Below are 22,569 nucleotides of genomic sequence, written 5' to 3'. Positions count from 1 at the left end.
TAAACCATTAAACATTAAGATTATTCATCAAACATCAAAAATTATTCATCAAACATCAAACATTACCCTCTCAATTACTGACCCAGATCATCAAACGTCAGAACATCAAACATTAGCAAAATTAAAACTAACGTTGTGAACATCATCAAGCTTTCTTGCGAGCACAGAGATACAAAAAAATAATACAACCCATAAATCTCCTATCAAAGAAAACCCATTTGGTTGTTACACTGAACCAACATTTTCTGTAAAATCCCAATTGAACTCTTATTGGCCATGAAAACCCTATAAACATGGAAACAATTGAACCCCAACAGAGATCACAAAACATCAAGATCCATCCTCAGAACATCAAACATTAGCAAAATTAAAACTAACGTTGTGAACATCATCGCCATCATCAAGCTTTCTTGCGAGCACAGAGATACAAAAAAATAATACAACCCATAAATCTCCTATCAAAGAAAACCCATTTTGTTGTCACACTTAACCAACATTTTCTGCAAAATCTCCTATCAAAGAAAACCCATTTTGGTGATGATGTTTGATGTTGTTTGATGATGATGTTGTGAGGTTTGATGTTGTTTTAATGATAATGTTTGATGTTGTTTTGATGATGATGTTGTGATGTTAAAAAAGGACTAAATGGTTTATAAAAAAACATTCAGGACTAAATGGAGTAACATTTTCCAATATAGGACTTATGAGTAATTTTTTCTAAGAAAAACAAACCATCGTTATTAAGGATTTGGTAACCATTTCATTTTTAATTTTTAATTTACATTTATAAAAAATTTAAAAATTATAATAAAAATTTATTTAATAAATTTTTTAATTTATAAATAATTGTCTCAATTTATAAATTTAAGAAAAAAACGTAAACTTAAAAAATGAGTTTACGTTAGTTTTAAACATAAATTTAAAATTTTGACTAACAAATTTTTTTTCAATTAATTTTTTTTCCAATTAATTTTTTTTCTCAATTATAATGTGTATAATCTCATTGTCATAAATAATAAAAAATAAAATAAATGTTTTAGACCTGAACAAATATATTTTTTAGTTTATGCTTTTAAAAATTTTAAACATTTGTTCAAACTAAATGCGTTTGTACTTTATATTTTTCTAAAAATACACAAAAATCAATTTATAAAATTTTGGGAGACTTATTTACAAGTCATTTTTCAGACACTTATGCTAGGTTAAGTCCTGTGCAATTTCTTATAGAGTCTCAAATCCTATTGTAAATAGGAATGTATTCCACAAGATCCTATATAAACGTAACGTGACGTGACATTTACATAAACGTAACGTGACGTGACACATATATAAACGTAACGTGACACTTATACGTAACATGACATATACATAAATGTAACGTGACACCTACATAAACGTAACGTGTCACGTTACGTTTCGCAAATTTAATGAGTTTTTATTTTTTTAAATTGAATGTGAAAATGTTGCTAGTTTATGTTGGTGTCACGTTACGTTTAATGTAAATATGATATATGGCAACATTTAATTTCTTATAGGAAATTGAATATTACCATGGATCATAGGTGTCACATTACGTTTATGTAGGTGTCACGTTACGTTACGTTTATATAGATATGATCTATGGCAACATTCATAGGAAATTGAATGTTGCCATAGATCATAGGTGTCACGTTACGTTTATGTAGGTGTCACGTTACGTTACGTTTATATAGATGTGATCTATGGTAACATTCAATTTTTCATATAGTTTTACTATTATTTGTGATATTAACAATTAATATTGAGAGTAAATGTGTCAACAAACTTCCCACAGGACTTATGAAAATATAAATTTTTAGTAAAATCATTAATCAACATTCATTAATCAAAACTAAAATTTTTGAAAACATTAATCAAAAATATAAACGTTACCAAATGTTACTAATCATTTTTCTTTTTTTTAGGGGGGGTAAGTTGTTTCTGTTCGTCAAAATAGTTTTCAACTTTTTTAAAAAATTATATCTCATTTTTAAAATAATATATTTAATTATCTACATCAATTATTATTAGGAAAAAATTACTCATAAGTCCTATATTGGAAAATGTTACTACATTTAGTCCTGAATGTTTTTTTATAAACCATTTAGTCCTTTTTTAACATCACAACATCATCATCAAAACAACATCAAACATTATCATTAAAACAACATCAAACCTCACAATATCATCATCAAACAACATCAAACATCATCACCAAAACAACATAGGCTCATCAAACATCATCATCAACACATGGCTCATCCCTCCCATTGCAGCGCAATCACCATCAGATTTGGCTAAATTCAAAACCCAATCACATACCATTACTCTCTCTCTCTCTCTCTCCATATATATATATATATGCTATGCATCTAATCCAGATCTCGATCTTCACTCTAATCGCTTTTTACAAATCGATCAGATTTTGAATTCTCTCTCTAATGGCACTTCGGATCGTGTACGGTTTGGTCTTCCTGTCAGTCTCCTGCGCTTGCTTTAAAGTCCTTCACCTTGTTCTTCGCCCCGTCTTCTACCTCACCTCCGGATCTCCTCCGCCACTCCAACTCCGGGTTTCCGGCGGATTTCACTCCTCGATGGCGGTTTTCCGGCTCTCTGTACCTCTCTTCGGTAGCAATTTCTCAGGAAAAAATCAAACATCATCATCAACACATGGCGACGTTAATGGCGATGTTGTGATGTTTGATTGGTATTCTGAATTAGGGTTCTGTTGTTTTCTGAATTGAATTGGCTTTTAGGATGGATCTTGATGTTTTGTGATCTCTGTTGGGGGTTCAATTGTTTCCATGTTTATGGGGTTTTCATGGCCAATAAGAGTTCAATTAGGATTTTGCAGAAAATGTTGGTTAAGTGTGACAACAAAATGGGTTTTCTTTGATAGGAGATTTATGGGTTGTATTATTTTTTTGTATCTCTGTGCTCGCAAGAAAGCTTGATGATGGCGATGATGTTCACAACGTTAGTTTTAATTTTGCTAATGTTTGATGTTCTGAGGATGGATCTTGATGTTTTGTGATCTCTGTTGGGGTTCAATTGTTTCCATGTTTATAGGGTTTTCATGGCCAATAAGAGTTCAATTGGGATTTTACAGAAAATGTTGGTTCAGTGTAACAACCAAATGGGTTTTCTTTGATAGGAGATTTATGGGTTGTATTATTTTTTTGTATCTCTGTGCTCGCAAGAAAGCTTGATGATGTTCACAACGTTAGTTTTAATTTTGCTAATGTTTGATGTTCTGACGTTTGATGATCTGGGTCAGTAATTGAGAGGGTAATGTTTGATGTTTGATGAATAATTTTTGATGTTTGATGAATAATCTTAATGTTTAATGGTTTAGAATCTGTGTTTGATGTTTGATGAATAATTTTAATGTTTAATGGTTCAGAATCTGTGTTTGATGCTTGATGTTTGCTGAATAATCTTAATGTTTAGTGGTTGATATTTGATGAATAATCCTGACGTTGTTAATGTTTATTGTTGGATGAATAATGTTTGATGTTTGAAAAGAAGGAAAATCATAAAAAGGCCTATAGTAAGCTTCTTGGGAAATAGGACCTATTTGTCTAACAAAAAACTTTCAGGACTAAATGGATTAACATTTTTAAATTTAGGATTTATTGGTGCTTTCCCCTTTTTCTTACTAAAATAATTTGAATTAAAAAAACCTAATGGAAACTTAAATAAAAATTAGCCTGCGATCATGAACACGAGAGGCGTGAAAGGAGCGCTTTCCACGTAACCGATTTTGGGCAAAACTGTCATTTAAAGAGGCCCAATCGTGTACAACCACAGATAGCAATCGAACACCCGCTAACCCTGCACTTAATCGCGTACGAACAACGCCCTAAACCCGAACCGTCATCGTCCTCCTTTCTCACTCATCTTAGAAACAGATCTCACAGGCTCAACCTCATCACTCGTCTCTTTGTTCCTCACGGTCAGTACATTGAAGAAAACCTAGGGTTAAAAATTCCACAATCTTCACATTCATTTCAACCGCTGGTAAGACTTTTCTCTGATGAATTAACATTAAAGAAAATCGTTGATATCTAGGAGACATTCTCTGTTTCTGACCAATTATGAGTGAAGTTACTACTTTCAATTGATTTTTCATATGAATTATTCACAAACAAAGAACAATCAATGATCAAGATTGTGAAGAGTTTTTGGTGAGTGTACATGTAAATTGACAAAAGAATTTCTCAGATAGTTTATGGCGTCCTCCAGCGGGATGCAAAGCGCTGTCGAAGACGAAGATCAAGAAGAGCAGGTATGGCAAAAAAACTGCTATATTTTTGTAAATTTAACTCGTTGGCATAATTTTGATGAATTATGCTTATGTTGGTTAGCTGTAGTGGCAAGCAATGTAGTGAAACAATAGTTCAATCTATATGATGGATGAAATTGGTGGGGAGATAGATAGGAGGATAGCTTACTAGAATTTAGAAATTAACGTGGATATGCACATATACATATTCTTGTTGGAAGGTGCTAGAAGCCTATGTTTGTGTTCTTTACCTATTATTCTCTGACTAAATCAATTTGATGGGCAATGTTTTCCACACTTCACACACACAACCAGGTGTTATTTCGAATGGTATGCTAATTTTAAAACTTGAAATAAATTATTCAAATGAGTGAAGAAACTTAGTTCCATCCATTATTTCTGTATAAGAGACATTGCTTGAGTTATACAATGTATCTTCAATTTATCGGGCTTGAAGTACTTTTAGTGGTGGTCTGATTTCCACTAGCAGAATTGGTTGGATTCTAGAATCATAAAAGATGGGAAGATATTCCATCACACATTATTATCATTTTCATGCAATGGAGGACAAGATAAGTTGATAATTTATTTTTTTTTTTGGTTTCAATCTTGGTGTAGTTTGAACGATTTGATGATTTCACTCTTGCATCTTCATGGGAAAGGTACCTTCTACTAACCATTATTTGCTCTAAGGGTGCATGTCATTTCTCCATTTTCGGTTTTCCGTTTTACATTTAACTTGATATGTTTTCACATCACGTAACTTAGATAGAAGTAGAAGAACCTAATAATACCGATGATGTTTTGTAGGTTTATATCTGAAGTAGAAGCAGTTTGTCGACAATGGTTGGCTGATGGTCCAAAAAATTTGTTGGTATGCTTGGTTGGATTGGAGAGCCCCATTTGATCAACTTCAACATTCTCTGAATGATGAATATGCACACAATTTGATTATCATTCATATATGTTGCAATTTATGTATACATGATAATGTTGTTTCTACTTGGATTTTTTGTTGATAAGTAAAGATAATATTTATATAAATATAATGGCTTCAAACGGGAAGCCACCCTTGTGTTGTTTTACTGGGCTTTGATGATTGTTCAGTCATTGGAGGTTACTGCCTTGTACTTGTTTGTGTTCCAGTTGGGGTGTTTGTTTTTTTTTTTTCTTCACTTTTTGTGTTTGTACAAGGGTGGTAGCCCCTTGACACTCTCTTAATAAAATTTTATTGCTTATCAAAAGAAAGAAAGAAGAAATCGTCGATCCTGCATACACAACTGTGTGAGTCCCACATTGGAAGTTTGCATGGGAATCTTGGATATATAAAAGGGGGGGTGGGTTTAGGGGAGGACCCAGATTGTTGCCCATGTGATATTCTCATGTAAAATTTAAAATCAAGTGGTTTTATCTGTGATGATGAGTCGTGATGCCTGTATACTACTCTTTTTTCCCCCACTTCTCGATTTGTTGTTTTTCTTGTTATTGATTACTTCATTGCATGAAGTTAGATTAAAACATATTTTGCTTTTATGCTTCATATAGTTGTTATGTTATTCTTTTTTCCTTTTTTATTTTTATTTTTATACATACATTTTTTCCTTTACTTCTGTTCCATCAATCATTTCAGTGTTTTTTTCCTGCCTTGGTTACACTGAGTAAACAACAATTATAAATAATCTTACAAGAAATTATATTATGTTTAATGCCACTTTTAATGATTTGGCTTTCCATCTGATTACAGATTTGGCTTCATTACTGACTACCATAACCTATCCTGTTAAAATATGAGCAGAAACCTGATTGTTTGATTACCTTTCATTTGATGGCCTCCGTTACAAGTCCTCCAGCATTTGGTTGCAGGAAAAAGGTGCTGTTCGTTTGGATTCTTCAATGAGCTTATATCTAGTGAAGTTTGAGTTGAAGTATGCTACAAAGAGCTATTGCATGGAGTACTACTTTGAAACCAACAATGATGGTAGATGAGAAATTCTGCTGTAGCTATATCTGCTTCAGTATTGGAGATTCCTTCTTTCCTATTTGACTACAATTTTGTTTGTTCCAGGAAAAGTTGCAGATTGGAGTTGCACTTTGCATGATATGCAGTTGTCTTTTGGGGTGAAGGAATTTCTGGTATCTTTTTACTCGACATCTTGCATTTCTGATAACACTATATAATCCATTCATTTTATATTATATTTATGCCTATATTTACATTTTTTTTTTTCACTCTCTGCGTGAATTACCAGATGATTGCACCTCAGAGTGCCAGTGGTGTGGTCCTTGATGCACCTGAGGCTAGCAAGCTTTTAAGTGCAGTTGCCATTGCATTGTCAAATTGTTCGAGGTAGGGCTGATGCTAAATTATCAAAAAACTATGAATGCCTTTGTTTTAAACATTAAGATAAAAAGCAAATCTCGCTCATCAATAACCTTCTCTTTGTTTTGTTTTGTATTTTTTTTAATCTCCTTTGAAAAAACTTACTAAATTCTCAAAAAAATTCCGTTATCGAATGATTTACCTGCGAGATATATGATTTCTATTGTAGTTCTGTTCTCTTCGTAATGAGGAGATTAATTGAAATTTGATCTTTCTACACTTTCATGGCGCAGTTTGTGGCCAGCATTTGTTCCAGTGCATGATCCTTCTCGGAAAGCATACATTGGTATCCAGAATATGGGAACAATTTTTACTAGAAGATTTGAGGCAGATCGTATTGGTAGCCAGGTTCCAGTGAAGCTCATGCATTTGGAAGGGTTACATGAATTATTTGTTTCAAAGTTTGTAAGTTTCCTTCATATTTATATTTTGATGTAGTTTTATTGTTTTTTCTTGCATTTGAGACATCCTGCACCTTTGAATAGTTCTTCTCAGAAATTTCTAAGAGTGATATATGTTGTGAATATATTTGAGACACTCTGTTTCTTCATGAGCCTGAAAGCCCTGTGTGATCTTTCTAATTTCTTTTTTGTTCTGGTAACTTCACTTTTGCATGAACATGTTGGCATGCCTCTGTACTTGTTAATTTTTTTTGTGCTATAGCTTGTGCAAGAATGTCTTTACAAAAGTTTATCATGTCATTTGTTGGTGTTGACTTCCTCATCTCATTTTTACTCTTTGGTCATCTAGGTTAACTTAGTTTCTCATCCTTCGAAGTGATAATATTTTTATTGGATTTCCTGTTGAAGGTCTTCTCCACATTGGACCTTTCAATGCATCTTTTCAAAGTCCATTTTAGAATGAAGCTGACCTACAAAACTCTTCCCTATGATGACGATGAAGTACAAGAAATTGATGTTGAAAGTACCGAGTCTGGTGAAAATCCTAGAGGTGACATCCGCAACAAAACACAATGGGATGACGATTGTCCTTGGAGTGAGTGGTATTCCGCAGAGGACCCTGTCAAAGGTAAGCTCTTTCTCTATCCGTCTCTCCTTCTAATATTCACAGCATAGTTTCATTCCTATTATATGCTGCAATACACTATTCGCTATGTCTGAGATGGCTGAGGATTGTTCTTTCCAAGTGAAGATTCAACATCTTCATGTTAGGATTGCATTGCAACTTATGTTTTGTTCAAAGATGTGTTGGCTTCAAACCTCTCTAATGGAGGAAGCTAATCTGTTTGTTATTTTTGTTGAATTGAATGCTTGCAGGATTTGACTTGATTACCATTTGGTCAGAGAAGACAGTTGAAAGTTCTCTAGAAATGGCTGAACTGGAGAATGCTTCACCCCATGAAGCTGAGAAGTGGTCCATATTTCCAAACTTGTCTCCAAATTTGTAAGGAGCTTTCTTTTCTTTTTTTAATTACTAGATGGTAGTCAAATAATTTATTATTTAAGTGGTATGTGTAAGTGCTTAACATGAAAAAGAAAAAAAAAAGTAGTATGATAGTATGTGCCAAATTTGTAAGAATTTCTCATTCGATCATTGTTTACCAGTGATTATTAAAAGCAACATTTACCCATTTAAGAAAATTATTCTCTTCAAAATAGTCATAGAATAAGCTTCCTATTTAGAAAATTACTTTTTCCATTAGAAAACCAAAGTTGTTGCAAGTTTGGACCACTTTGCTCAAATGACTAAAATGTCTCATTTACGGAATGAATAATGTGCCTTTGACTGAAAACCTAAATGGAAGAGAGAATGACAGTTTGTTGGTCAAGGCCCTAAGAAAATGTACTCCCTGTTTTTCTTTCTAATGCAGATCATAGGAAGATCAAGAAAGAGTAAGAAATTAAAGATGTTATAAAGTTTAGAAATTACGTAGTTTTAAGTCAAACTCACTTAATTAAAACTTTTAGACTTTGTAGAGTCTTATTTTAATTATGGTTTGTGTTTTATAGGTTGCCAGATAGAGCTGAATGGCAAAAAACAATTCGTGTCACCAATCTCATTTGATTGGGACACAATGCTTAGTTTAGTTTGGTTTTATATGTTTCTTGGTTTTTTGTAGGTTAGGGGTATTTTGGATTTCATATTTTTTTTGAGAGGGTTCACCCATGTGTCGTGTTATGGGTTATATTGTTGGGTTTTATTTGATATTAAATAAATTTTCGAAGTCAAAAGCTTAATTTCCTATCTAGCAATAGAAAGCCTCCAAAGTAATGTAATTACCTCTAATTCAATGGAGAACATGTTTTAGAAAATTATTTATTTTGAAGTTTCTTTGAGATCATGCGATGCAATAAAGCCTAGGTGTGGAGGCTTCTAGGAGTGATTTGTTCGTAGAGTTTTCATTTTTGCTCTTTATAATTTTTTTTTTTTGGCACTTTTATCCTATAAAACCACAAAACCTGATCTGTATTAGGTCCAATTCAACCTTCTTGCACCATAGTTCTTCAACCCTAGTACCTACTTGCAAAAGAACAGGAATACAAAACCAACACAGATGCTGTTCATGGGCACTGTCCACAGCATTTAGAACAGTCCCCCAATAGCCCCATATATCCTTTTTGTTCACTCTCAAACCTCTACCTTCTGTTACCTCCATACAAACCCTTAAGCGACCTGTGTATTTACTAACTATTCAGCCACAAGCGCAATTAAAATTGGCCCCAAAAAACTTGTTTTTTTATTTTTTTTGCAGCCTACATCAAAGTTGGGCTCACTACTTGTACAAGAGTGTTACTCTCTCTGATCATACATCACTTCCTCTCAATCTGGAGCTTTAGTATAATAAACCTTTCAAAATTTAATTTAGCAATCCTTCCTAGTTTTTCTTTTCTCCTCAACTCATTTCTTAGCCTTGGACTTCGCACCCACGTTTTGTATTCCTCTAATAAAAAGTCCTTTGGAATGAAAATCTGAGAGGTTAAAGGTTGTCTTGGACTATGGTTTGTATTAATCCACCAAAATTGTTGAAACTTGAAATTGAAAGATATGGAGTTGGAGCCTTTTCCTCAAGGCTTTAGCCACTTTATCCAGGGTCTGGAAGATTTGAGGTCTGAGCTTTCCCCTTTAATCTCACTGGATGCTAATTGGGATGTAATTTACCTTGCCTTGATGAGATTTCTAAAGTCAGATTGAAGGTGAGTAATCCATGTCAAGGTTTATGTAGCTTGACTATTATCTCTCTGTTGCTCTTCTTATCTCTCAATTCTCTTCTCTCCATCTTTTTCTATATTATCCAAGTTATACTCAATTCTTTAAAATTGCATCGGCAAATATATATGCTTCTCAAAGTAAATAAAAATATAATTATAGTTCAAGATAAATTTTGCCTTGAGATAGTTTGGAACTTGAATTATTAATTCAATTTGTTCATGTTTTGTTTCCATTTGTTGAAGTTTACATTTGTTGAAGTTTACAATACAATATTCTGTTGTCCCTAAAAAGAAAAAGAAGAAGAAGATTACTATTAGTCACATGTGGAGCCTATTAGGAAAGGAAAGAATCAATTGGCATTTAATCAGATCATATCATATACGAACTCTAGCATTCATTGTGAAAAAAAAAGGAAAAAAAAAAGATCTTTATTTAATTTTTTTTTTTTTAATGTTTGGCAATGGTGTTTTACTATAGAATGGAAAAATCATAAAATAGTTGTGATGAAACGAAATGGACTTTCTTTCTGTATTCAAATGTTAAGTTTGGATGTCCCCTATTATAGCCATCCCTTCTCCTATGGTGTTACTGAATTGGGTTTGGAATTTGATGGTATAACACAATATCATTGATGTTCAGCACGGATGGGTCCGTTGGAAACACAATTGCATTTGCTTCACAATTGCATCTTTTGGTGAATGCGCTGGATATGTCTTTTGAGGCTCAATTTATGGAAGATTTTGTGTCAGGTTTGAAAACTCTATATGATTGTCCTGTCATTTTTCTATTATAGATGTATCTAGTTTTAATAAGTGATAGCTCCGGGATGTATCATTTCATGATGTGACATCAGGTTGCTTAAAATTTTCTCACTTTTATATTCTTCTTTATGTTTGGTAACAGTTGAAAACTCAGGATCTGATAATTTGAAGTCTTCAGCAGTCATACCTCCGCCAACTGTTCTTGATCGTGTGCTTAAAGATCTCTTTCATGAGGGTACATTCCTTCCATTTTCTTTTCTTATCTCTTATTTGCTGCTGTTAATGTGATTGATAATTTGAACTTCAAATTTGGACAGAATGACTAAATTGAAACTAGACTGTGTATGTAGGGACCAAAATTGTTCAATTCGAAACTATAGGGACTAAAATGAAATTTGGATCAAACTATGGGGGTGAAAAGTGTAATTAAACCCTGGTGTTTATCATATAATTAGATGGCATAGAATGTGAACCTACTACCATATGAGAGAAGCCCTGACATTACAAAAGTACGAATACATGCACGGATATGGATATAACACGATACGAACATACAGACTTGACAATTTTTTCAAAAGAATCAAGACACCACTATTACATGGTAATAAATGAAAATAAATTTTGATATATATACATAAAAACAATAACTAAAATACATTTTATTTATTTATTTATTTATTCTTTATTTATTTATTTGTTTTATTACAAATACATTTTAACAAAAATAGTTAGAAATTGCTTTTCACATTCTTCATATTGGAGAAGTGTGGATAAGAACTCTTAATATCTATTTTAGAAAGTTCTATTCATAAACAAATTAAAGGTTTTGTAGCTGTGATAATTCCCAAGAATATCTATTAATTATGTGATTGAAGACGATTAGTAAGGTAGTCGACTGAGTTGAGTTTTGTTGCTTGAGCAAGACTTGCAACTTGCAAGCCTAGATGACAAGCTCCTAGCAGGCTAAGCCTGATTTGCTATCATTGACTTTTGTTTCAGTTCATTGCATGAAACTCTTAGCAGTTATGAAACATGTAACCTTTATCATGCTTACAATGGATACACATTTTTGCGGGATGTGTAGTGGTGCATGGATGGGTGGGTGTGTGTTTTGTAGATCTCACGGAAGGGACATTATTGTTAGAACAAAGTTATTAAAGAAATGAACATACCTGGAATTTATATGCATTTGTGAATTTCACAAATTTGGAGATGCATTTAATTTGCATGCAAGTTTATTATGTACTGCTGTATGGTTGAAAATTTAGATTCTAGAATTGAATGCAGATGGACTTTAATATCTAATGTTTCTTTCATGACTATGTCCTCATGCAACTTGCAGGAGTGCAGCTCCTTGATTTCACTGAGGGTGAGCATAAGAATTCTCGAGCTATTAAAGGCGCACCACTTGACTCACTTTTTGCGCAGTTTTGCTTACACTCACTTTGGTTTGGCAACTGCAACATACGTGGTATGTATCTAAGTCAAGAATGATTTCCTTTGGATGGTGACACTCTGTTAGAGACATTAAATTATTAATCATCTACATGGGATTTGGTTTGTATTAGACCATTCGGAATGTGGACTCACCCCATTTTGACTATGCTTTTCTTTTATGTTTGATTAGCTATTGCTGTGCTCTGGATAGAATTTGTTAGAGAAGTTCGTTGGTGTTGGGAAGAGTCACAACCTTTACCTCGGATGCCAACCACTGGTGTGATTGACTTGTCAACTTGTTTGGTCAACCAGAAACTACACATGGTAATAGTACATCATTTCATTAGAGAAATGTTAATAGGGTTAGTTCCTTGTGCATTTCTTGGACATTATGCTGTGAGAACTGAAGGTTCTGAAAGACCACAAGCTTTGTCTGCCCCTCCGCCTTGACAAATGTAGGCCTTGAATCATTGAATTTGTATTGACAAATTGCTGAAATTGGCCTTTTCTTCAGTTAGTTTACGAACCTTATTAATGAAACATGCATACCTGAAGTGCAGAAGGAATTATAATTCATTTAATTGCATTTAATTTATAATTAGAATTTATATCTCAAGAATGTTTAGATAGCATGCTTTTAGATACTTCCATTCAAGACTTGTTCTTCATACAAGCCTGGGGGCTCTTATAAATGCTGAAGTTGTGAAGATGCTTTGGATCTTGTAACTAATGAGCTAGTTAACATTTGCTTCTGTAAATTGCTTTCAATGTACTTTATTGTAGCCATTTGTTTTGGTATTATGCATGGCAGTTAGGTGGTGAATGGTGATTGACAAAATTGAAAATTTGCCCCTGAAATTTTAGTGCAAGTGGTTCTATTGAAGACTTTAAGCTGCCAAATGTGCAGAGCTGAAAATGTTGTGGTAATACTTGAAATTCAAGCTCTGAAGTCAAATACTCTTTTATAAGAAATAATAAAAAAAAAAAAAAGAAAAAAAGTTCACTTGGAAGATAACTAAAAGTGTTCCTAAACCAAACGAAACTAACCTTTGTGTCCCAATCAAGTGGGGTAGGCTACATGAATCCTTCCAGATATCTTTATAGTTGTCTGTTTGGTTGGAGAGTGTATTAATTGCATATCAATATATACTTGCCCTCTGCTAATATTACTGTAACCAGATATGGTCAGTCAGTACTCAGTTCCAAACTTTGGACTACATTGGGGACAAATTCCACTGGGCCAACTAGTTATAAGTTCCTTTATGCTACGAGAGTGTTGCACTTTTCTAAATGTAAGAACGTCATTGTTTTATTATGTGATTGCAATTGGACATTGTTTTATTATGTGATTGCAATTGGATAGCCATCTATTTGCAGCTCTTGCTACCTGTAATCCTTATAAATTGGAATTTTACATCCACATAACACTTCAGACGTAAAGACTTAAACGCTTTGTCTGATCGGTTTCTGTTGGGATTTTCTTTTTCTGTAGTCTTATTTAAATTAATTAATAATAGATGTGATTTTGCAGGACTTGCTGAAAACAAATAGTATTGTTTCAGTAGGTTAGCACTAGGGACTTTGTTGCAATTATGTAGTTTGACAATGGATATTGTTTATGAAAACTGATATTGATGACATGCTGTCATGGTCTTGAGATCTCTTAAGCATCCTTTTGATGTTTTCTTTCTTTCTTTTCTACTTTTTGGGATTTTTCCAGAATATTTTGTGGTCAGAGTCGTGAGACCATAATTGTATTTCTTTGTCACTTCATTGTTCAGCTTGCAATATGCATTGAGAAGAATCGTCAACTAACTCAAAAGTTTGAAGATGGTGAAAACGAAGATCATGTTTCTGCTCAAGTTGAGGTTGTGTCTTATTTTACCTTTGCTGTCAATATTCTTATAATGTCTCCGTGTTCGAGAATCAGTAAACATCGTTCTTCTTTTGCTTTTTGGCCTGAAGTACTATGTGACTGTAAAATGTAAATACAGGAAGCTGGTCAGGTCAATGGAGACTTATCTCATACGAGAATGCCTAGTGAGGATTTTGTTGGGAAACGAGACAGGTGAACTAAGCAAGTGAGAAGCCTTTTGTTTTCATAATTAAATACTAATTGCAAATCCATTGAGGCTGTGGATTTTTATTGAAGTTTTTTTTTTATATTGTTTTTATTTTTTGCTCTTCATTTAAAGTATGAGTATTATTCTGGTATGAATATTATTCTGTTTTGGAAGTTTGTTTAATTTTACCTGGACATTCTTGATTACCACGCTCAGGTTGTCTTCATGGCTTTCTTGTGGAGGAAGAATAGAAACTCCTACAATGTCATTGACACAGTGATTCTTTTAGATTAGGCTGGATGTGTGTTTGGTTTGATATTCCAAAAGACTAACTATAATTTAATGAATTTAAATCTTTTTTTGCCTTCTCTCTGTTGTATATTTGTTGAAGAGTTGCTCAAATATTATAGTGGCATATTTCTATTATGTTGATGTTAAAGATCAGTGAGAACCTGAAACTCAATTTGCATATCACAACCATTTGGAATATGAGAAACTAGAGTGACAGCAAGTGGCACTATTTAGTGCTTGAAACCCTAAACATGAAAGTTACATGCAGTAAATGGCTTGTCCTAGTGCCTATGGTACTTGTTCTTTTTGAGTATTTATTACTAATAATTGCTTACCAAAGTAGTGAACTTACAAGATAACTTTGCACTAAATAGATATGATAGGATTACATTAATTTTGGACTTTCTGCTGATTGCCCTTTTTTATATCCCATTCATGTGATTCACTCATACTCTTTGTGCTCACTATGCAGTGGCTCAATGTCAGATGATTCATGTCATCCTGAAACTTCTGTATCGAGGATTAATTCTGAGGCCCAGGATGTTGTGACATCTTCTGATTTAAGGCCTTCAGATTGTATCAGGAAGGGATCAGCTGGTGTTGTGGGTATGATGCTTCTAAAATCAGACCAGAACTTGCATGTTCCATTTACGCAGGTTGTTTAAGCTTCAGTAGAGTAAGATTATTTAACAGTTTTTTTTTTTTTTTTTTTAAATTCCTAGAATTTTCAATAGAAACAATCTTGACTTGTTCTTCATACTTGTTATAGGATGCACCACTTATGACAGAAGACATGCATGAAGAACGACTCAATGCTGTAGAAGCCTTGGGTTCTTCATTTGTAAGCTTAAACTCTTCGTCATATGCATTATGACTCTGGTGAAGATGGCCATTGTGGGAATGCTATTGATACGCATATACATGTACATGTTGATATTATGACTATCACTAATTATCTCAAAGTATATTTGAATGGTTGCATCTTAGATGTTTTGATAAAGTGGTTACCACTTCACTTGCATCAACTTCGATTCAAGTAAAGTGGTACCAGTTCACTTGCTATTAACTTTGATTTAAACCTTTCATTTTTGGATCATGAAAGTCTGGAAGCCCTAAAAAATGAGAAGACTCTAAAAAACTCCTTTTTTATTTGACAAGTTTAATTTAGTTAGTTGCTCATTGCTTGTGGGAAAACTATTTTGACATTCATTTTGCATTTTAGATAACTTCCCTATTCAAGTGTTGCATGGTAGATAGAGGTCTGTAAATTTGAAGAGTGCATTGATATCAACTGAGAAAATATTGTCTACCGTTTTGTACAGAACTTCTCTGCTCAGTTGGAGAGAGATATATTATCTTCAGGTAATAAGCTCATTTTTTACTTCTGCTCGTTTTACTCTTTCCAATAAAGAAGTAGAAGCCATAATTATTTATTTGATAAGTAAGACTGTAAGATATTGAAAAAGCAGCTATGGGGTACAAAGCAAAACTATTTTCGACAAAATAAAGCTCTTCTAAAAAGTCAATAAAAGCAAAAAAAGAATTACAAATCTTCCCTTATAGCCAAAAATGAAAAATATCTAGTGTTATCTTCAATCTGTTTACGTCCATCTGTACATCCTCAAAAGTTTGCCGATACCGTTCTCTCCAAAGGTACAACATCAAACTCTCAATCAAAGCCTTGTTCCTTTGCTTTGATTGACAACCTCCCTGCCATGGCTAATACAACTGGAGTAGGGATTTCAACATCGTACTAAAAAATTCAACCTCTTAGGCTTTTGCTAAGGCAACTAATCCTGTTCTCTCTGAAGTTGGTAAATGTAAACCAAAAACTTCCGTGGATGCTGAAGACTAAGAAAGTAAAGCTCCATAGCTCACTACTAGTCACATTAGGAATGCAAAAAATTTGTCTGCCGCACAGTTTGAGAGTGTGATTGGAGTGGGAAGGGCAGGTTAGGTGAGAAAATTGTGTCAGTTAAGAATTTATTAGTGTGCTCATTAACCAACCAGAGACCTTTATATTATATTCTCATATAGTCCTATCGATAGACATTCCCTGCCCCTATGTTGTCCCTAAATCTAATATCAGTTTTTATTAAATGAGACCCTCCATCAAAGCACGTATGGCTCACTCACTCATTTATCTCTCTTTCTCACTATCTGAAACTCCTTCCCCTTTTGTGTCTCCCACCTGTCTTCCCTTACTCTTAACCCTGTGGATCCACATCTCCCCCTATGAATTCAATACATAATCGGGTAATTATTTTATTTGTGTGTGCAGTACATTGATAGGACAATAGAGGATTGTTTCTTTAACTCTATGTTTACCTCAACTCCTAGTTGGCCAGAATGATATCTGATTGATTGTTCAACTTAAGATTTGGCTTTTTAGACTTTGTTCAGGCAAAGGGGGGAAAGTTGGAGAAGTGTCTCGAGGGTTTGGATTTAGTTCTTAAGGAATAAAATTACGGGTAGATTTTGATATGGTAGATTTATTGTGATAGTAGCTTGGTTTTTGGGAACTAAAATGACATTGAATGGAACAGTTACATAGATGATTTAGATGGCCCATTTCAAACGGATCATGTTGACTGAAATTGGAAACTTCAGGGATGGAATTGACAAAATTGGAACTTGACCAAAGTGACCTGAAACAACAAAAATATCAAAATCATGAAAAGAGAGAGTGGCATACATAAAGCCTGGACATATTTATAAAAGCTGAAATCAATGTTCTAGATGATGTTGATCTGAGGTGCTATTTTAGGGGTGGTGTGAAGATGACAAAAACTGGAGATTCAAGGTTGAAAGGCTACATCCTAGTGCCAAAAGGCACAGATTAGATTCCAAATGTATTGGATGAATCCCAAAACCAGTAATTCAACATTTGTTAAAGAGTCTTATAGTAAAAACTGAAAAATCCATGAACTTACGCACAAACATAATGTAACATTTGGTGCCCATATAACAAAAACCACTAATGATCACAGAACATACATACTTTTCCGTCTACAAATTTGGCTGGCAAAAAATAAAACGTATTCGGAAAATACCTTTTTTTTGGTGTAACAAATTAAATTAAAAAAATCCATGTAATGCTGACTAAACTCGACAAAGTCTTGTCCCAACTACTTGGGGGTCAGCTACAAGAATCCTGTTTTGCCATTCTGCTTGTTTAAGGGGCATAATTCAGTTAAAACATGAGCATACCCTCAATAGCATTTCAAATGTTTATGTTTTTTCCCCTCATACAGAATGAGTTTGTTTTACTATTTCTCAGCCTTGTTAAACATGACCTGAAGCTTGTTTTCTTTTGCTGCATTTGGTTTTTGTTTCACGGAAAATTTGAGAACATGTGCAAATTTTTTCTCCTGTTTTCATAACATGAATTTGTTTTACTGTTAAATCTTTTTTGCATTTTCCCAGCTGTATGGCTGTGTACTTGGTTTTTTTTTTTTTTGCCATTTTAGATTCGTCTTTCATAGCTATGGATTTATGGATCATATCATATGTGAACATGCATGTCTTTCCTATTAAAAAAAAAGAATGTTTTAAATACCTAACCCATTATTAATTTCCTTTCAAAATTAATTTGGTGCTGGATGTTTGTGAAAATCTGAATCAGACATGTCAGCATTCAAAGCAGCAAATCCTGCTGCTGTATTTGAAGATTTTATCCGCTGGCATTCACCTAGAGATTGGGAGAATGATGACTTTGAAGAGAGTGGAGAAGTGTCTACAAATGATGCAATGGAAGCGTTAAAAAACAATTGGCCTCCTCGAGGACGACTTTCAGATAGAATGTCTGAGCATGGGAATTTGTGGCGAAAAATTTGGAATGATGCACCTGCTTTGCCAGCTTCTGAGCAGAAGCCACTTTTGGATCCTAATCGAGAAGGAGAAAAGGTAAAATTCTTTGTAAATGTGCACATCATGCAATTTTTTTTAAAAAATATCTGGACTGCTCTAGTTTTTATGTTTCCCAACAAAATATTAGCAAATGTAGGATGTTACAGCGAAGGTCTCAAGTTCATAAAACTGGTGTTACCACAAGACAGTAATTTCTGATTAAATGGTGACCAACATTTGATGTTTTGAAATGCCGTTCAATTTATGTTTCAGAGCAATAGATTTGACGGTCCAAAATGGTTCTTTCTACCATTGTCTTTCTTGTTTGTTGAAAGATATAGAAAATAATCTACTAAGATCTGATGCTACCTAGAATATGTCTTGGTTCAACAAGTGGAATGGGAATTCAAAATTCAAATGCAATAAGGTATAGTTTGTTGGGAATTGGGATACTTCTAAGCACAAGGCTGACTGCCTTTTAATGGAAGGTTATTAAAACATGCAAGTTGTCTTTTTGCATCTCAACATTTGTCATATTGGATAAATGTAAAAAAGAAAAGAAAAGAAAAGAAAGGGGAAAGAAAAAAAAAATCGAACTCAGTGTATCCCGTCTGAGTATAAATCAAATTCAGTATATTCCTTCTAAGCATGAACTTCGTGTGTCCCATATAAGTTGAGCTATTTATGTGTTGTGGCTTTTTTTAGACTGTCTCTTGAAATACTCTTGTTTGTTAGTTCAAGTTTTTTATTTTTAATTTATTGGATAACCAAAAGTGGTATAAACTAAAAGGTGTTATGAAGGTGGCAAATGGCTTTACAAAAAGATAAGGCTCTATGATATACAATACATCAAGAGGTATAAACATATCTCCAATGAACTGCACAAAAGGCGCAATTGAAATAGTACACTACTCAATCAAAATAAATAAATAAATAAACAAGGAGCAAGGATCCCTTTTGGTTTTAATGAGAACAATTCAAAATAATTACACTCCCTCCATAGTCTGGAAGCACACAATGCAATTGTCTGCCACTCCTTCCTCTTTTGGTTTGATAGGACAACTAGCAAAAAACCCCACACATAATGAGGCATAACCCCAACCATGCCAAAAATCGAACAGTTAAGATTCCATAAATCATTGGCGAACCTGTGCTAAATAGTATGCGTGTGTTCAGCAAAAATGAAGGTAATTATGACAATTTTACTGGGGGTGATTTGACTAAAATACCCTGTTAAAATTATAAAATATGCAATTTAAACAAATGTGGTGATTGTTCTTAATAATTTCGAACCACTTGGCCTTAATTGGATGGTCTCTTTTCAACCTTGTAATTGCAGTTTGGATTCAGTATTTGGAAGAGAAGTAATATGTTCTTCAAACCATATACTATATATTTTATTGTGTTGGCATGGGTCTTTGAGTGCCATTATCTTTTTGGTTTGGAATATTGACCTTTCATGTCACTTTGAACTCTGTAGGTTCTTCATTATTTGGAAACATTGCGACCGCATCTACTGCTGGAACAAATGGTTTGTACTGCCTTCAGAGCTTCAGCTGACACTCTAAACCAGGCAACCTTTGGTGGCTTAAAGCAGATGGTCACCAAAATGGGTCAACTTTATCTTACAATGGCTTCTACACTGAAGCATTTGCAAGGTATGCTTGTCTTTGTGCTTTCTTGACATTTATTTTATTTTTCCTGAATCTTAGTTCCATTTTACATAGATGCAAGTTTGCAGAATTTATGTTTTCCCCCTCTCTTCCTTGCAGCAAATCGTCTCTCTGTCGACAGTGAGATTACTGAAGACGTGAAACGGCTTTGTGTTGTTTTTGAACATGTTGAGAAGTTGCTAACTGTTGCAGCTTCTCTTCATCGTAAGTTTTTGCAAGCACCACGCTTGTCAGAAGTAATTTTCAGTGACTACTACGATTTTTACCTACCTACAATGGGGACAGGCGCTGTGGCAGGCAATCGTGATATGGTAAATTCCCAAATGACGTGTGTTTTTGGTCTAGCAGTTCAGTAGTTAGCTTAAGCATTTGGTTTAGGCATTTGCTCCTTTGTTGTTTGAATCTTATATAATTAGCATGAATTTAGCACTAGAAGTACTTCAAAATGACTAGAACTTGAAAATTCCAATCTGGCTTCAAATCCAGGCAAAGGCACAAATTCCTTCAAAATTTTGGAATATTGGTTTTGATAGGCTGTTGAAAACATTTGAACACACCGTCAACTGTAGTAACTTTAGCTGACACAGCATACTCGTATATTTACTATTTTATAATTTATTTTGCTCAGAAGTTTGATAAGAAGCAACACGTGAGGATACACGAGAGAGAGGTGGTTGCGAATATGTTCACTCTGCCCACTGCCAACCAGTCATGGAGGAAAGTTTTAAGCATGGGCAATCTTCTGAACGGCCACGAACCAGTTGTAAGGGAGATCATATTTTCCGTGCGTGATAGAGTGAGAGGCAGTTACTATGCAGCCTCTACCCCAAGAAATTATCAAAAAGAAATAGAAACAAACCGAATGTATATTTGTGGAACCTCAAATGATCTCCGAGTAGCACTTTCTGTTGCCTCTTGTGATTAATCTCCTCCGGAAATATGTAAATACATTTATTCTTCTTTTTGTGTGGATTTGTTTTAGGTCATTCCCCAAATTGTTTACTGATGAAATATATCGTGGTATTGTCCAAGCGTGGGTTGGTGCATTGAGCATCCCATTCAAATGAATAAATGCTGTTTTTTTTTTAACAATTCTGTGCTGATTTTATCTTGCACACGTCTCGGTTGTGAGGGGACTCTTGGTTTTGAGACCCTTAAGATGTCTTCCTGAATTTGACCACAATAATGTTAATTATTAACTTTTTATTTATCACAAATTTAATTCTACAAGGTTTCCACGTCATTATTATTTGGGGATAAAAATCATGAGTCTTATTTAGTTAATAGCATTTTTAGAATTAGAAATAATCTTTTCTTGGTTTGCTCTGTAGTATTGAGGTAGGATAAAGCTGGGGATTATTGATTATTGAGGGTTAGAATAACAAAGGAAACAACCACTGTCAAAATAAAAATACATAAAAAGGGAGAATTGTGTTATAATAAAAATAACTTAAAATAATTACACTTTCATAGAAGTGAGTTTGAGTTGTCTCGTATTATAACTTTCACTTGTACCGAGCACAATTTCACTTGTACTCTATTATTACTTATTTCTCATTCATGAGAGCTTAGAAGTTCAACTTGTGTCAAAAAACGAGAGTTGGATGGCATTAGCAGTGTTTTTTTAACTTGTACAACTTGTTATTGCTTAGCAGTTCTCTTTTTCCACCCCTAAAGAAATTATATTTAAATCCTAATAAAATAAGAAAAATAGAATTATTTCTAGGAACACAATTTGTCCAATAAAAAAGGGCAAGAAGTCAATTTTGTGAGGCCTGCTGAGGCCACAAGAATCCATTTGTCATAGCAGATCCACATGTCAAAATCAAATAGAAGTTGATGTTTCTATTTTATCATCTTCTTATTCTTCTGATCTTCTTCTTCTTCTTCTTCTTCTTCTTCTTCTTCTTCTTCTTCTTCAATTCACTCACAAAAGCAGAAGTTGATGTTTCTAAACATCCAACCAATGGGACATCATGAAATTACGTGGCGGCCCATTTAGACCCTCAGATCAGAAGTGGATGGCTCGTCTCATTCTCTATAATAATAATAATAATAATAATAATAATAATAATAATAATAATAATAATAATAAATAAACTTTAAAAAAAATTGATGACATCTTAAAACTCTCTAAATAGTTGCATCCATTCTATCAAGTTCTCTCTCCTCTATCCACTTATAATACCATAGCATGATTGGACTGCTATTAGCCACCACCACCACCACCCCTGCACAGGCACAAGCACACATATATGTATATATATATATATATACATATCAAATTTTACACTAAAATTTTCAAGTTTTTGGATGCATAAAGAAAATCGTTAACAATTTTAGAGGGTTTCATAAATAAATAAAAAATATTTAATAATTATTGGATATGAAAGCATTTTTATAAAGTAAAAAAAATAAGACATGACACTGAATAAAACCAATACTTTGTCTAATAGAATATATATGGTTTGATTGTAAGATCATGTATGCTCGTAGTTTAGGAAGATATCTTTGTATATATATATATATATTCCCCTGCATGGAGGGGCTACATGTTGAGGCAAAATCCAAAAAGAAAAACAACATCGAAGTCTCTCTTGTAAGTGCGTGCTTATTTTAAGTACCTTTTTTTTTTTTTTTT

The 22,569-nt window shown here is 33.7% G+C and overlaps 1 protein-coding gene across 6 annotated transcripts; it reads left to right on the top strand.

The window, feature by feature from the left end:
* Positions 1-3,814: 3,814 nt before the first annotated feature.
* On the top strand, positions 3,815-21,020 carry LOC114310499 (Rab3 GTPase-activating protein catalytic protein). Of its 6 annotated transcripts, none has more exons than XM_082906592.1 (23): positions 3,815-4,038; positions 4,243-4,306; positions 4,922-4,965; positions 5,114-5,177; positions 6,167-6,281; positions 6,369-6,436; positions 6,553-6,650; positions 6,917-7,088; positions 7,493-7,712; positions 7,961-8,087; positions 10,494-10,603; positions 10,758-10,850; positions 11,958-12,086; positions 12,243-12,376; positions 13,834-13,920; positions 14,047-14,120; positions 14,879-15,062; positions 15,176-15,247; positions 15,729-15,768; positions 18,032-18,312; positions 19,736-19,913; positions 20,028-20,239; positions 20,560-21,020. In XM_082906592.1, the coding sequence occupies exons 2-23, from the start codon at positions 4,250-4,252 to the stop codon at positions 20,851-20,853; spliced, it is 2,853 nt and encodes a 950-aa protein (XP_082762718.1). In that variant the 5' UTR covers positions 3,815-4,038; positions 4,243-4,249; the 3' UTR covers positions 20,854-21,020. The 6 variants fall into 6 exon arrangements, with proteins under 6 accessions (XP_082762718.1, XP_082762716.1, XP_082762720.1 ...); XM_082906590.1 differs by having other exon boundaries at positions 20,557-21,020; XM_082906594.1 differs by having other exon boundaries at positions 3,849-4,038; positions 6,154-6,281; positions 20,557-21,020.
* Positions 21,021-22,569: the final 1,549 nt, after the last annotated feature.

This window comes from Camellia sinensis, chromosome 14 (assembly GCF_055761805.1).
Source record: "Camellia sinensis isolate YWXY chromosome 14, ASM5576180v1, whole genome shotgun sequence".
In the NCBI taxonomy this organism is placed as follows: domain Eukaryota; kingdom Viridiplantae; phylum Streptophyta; class Magnoliopsida; order Ericales; family Theaceae; genus Camellia; species Camellia sinensis.
This window is presented reverse-complemented; position numbering and strand designations above follow the sequence as displayed.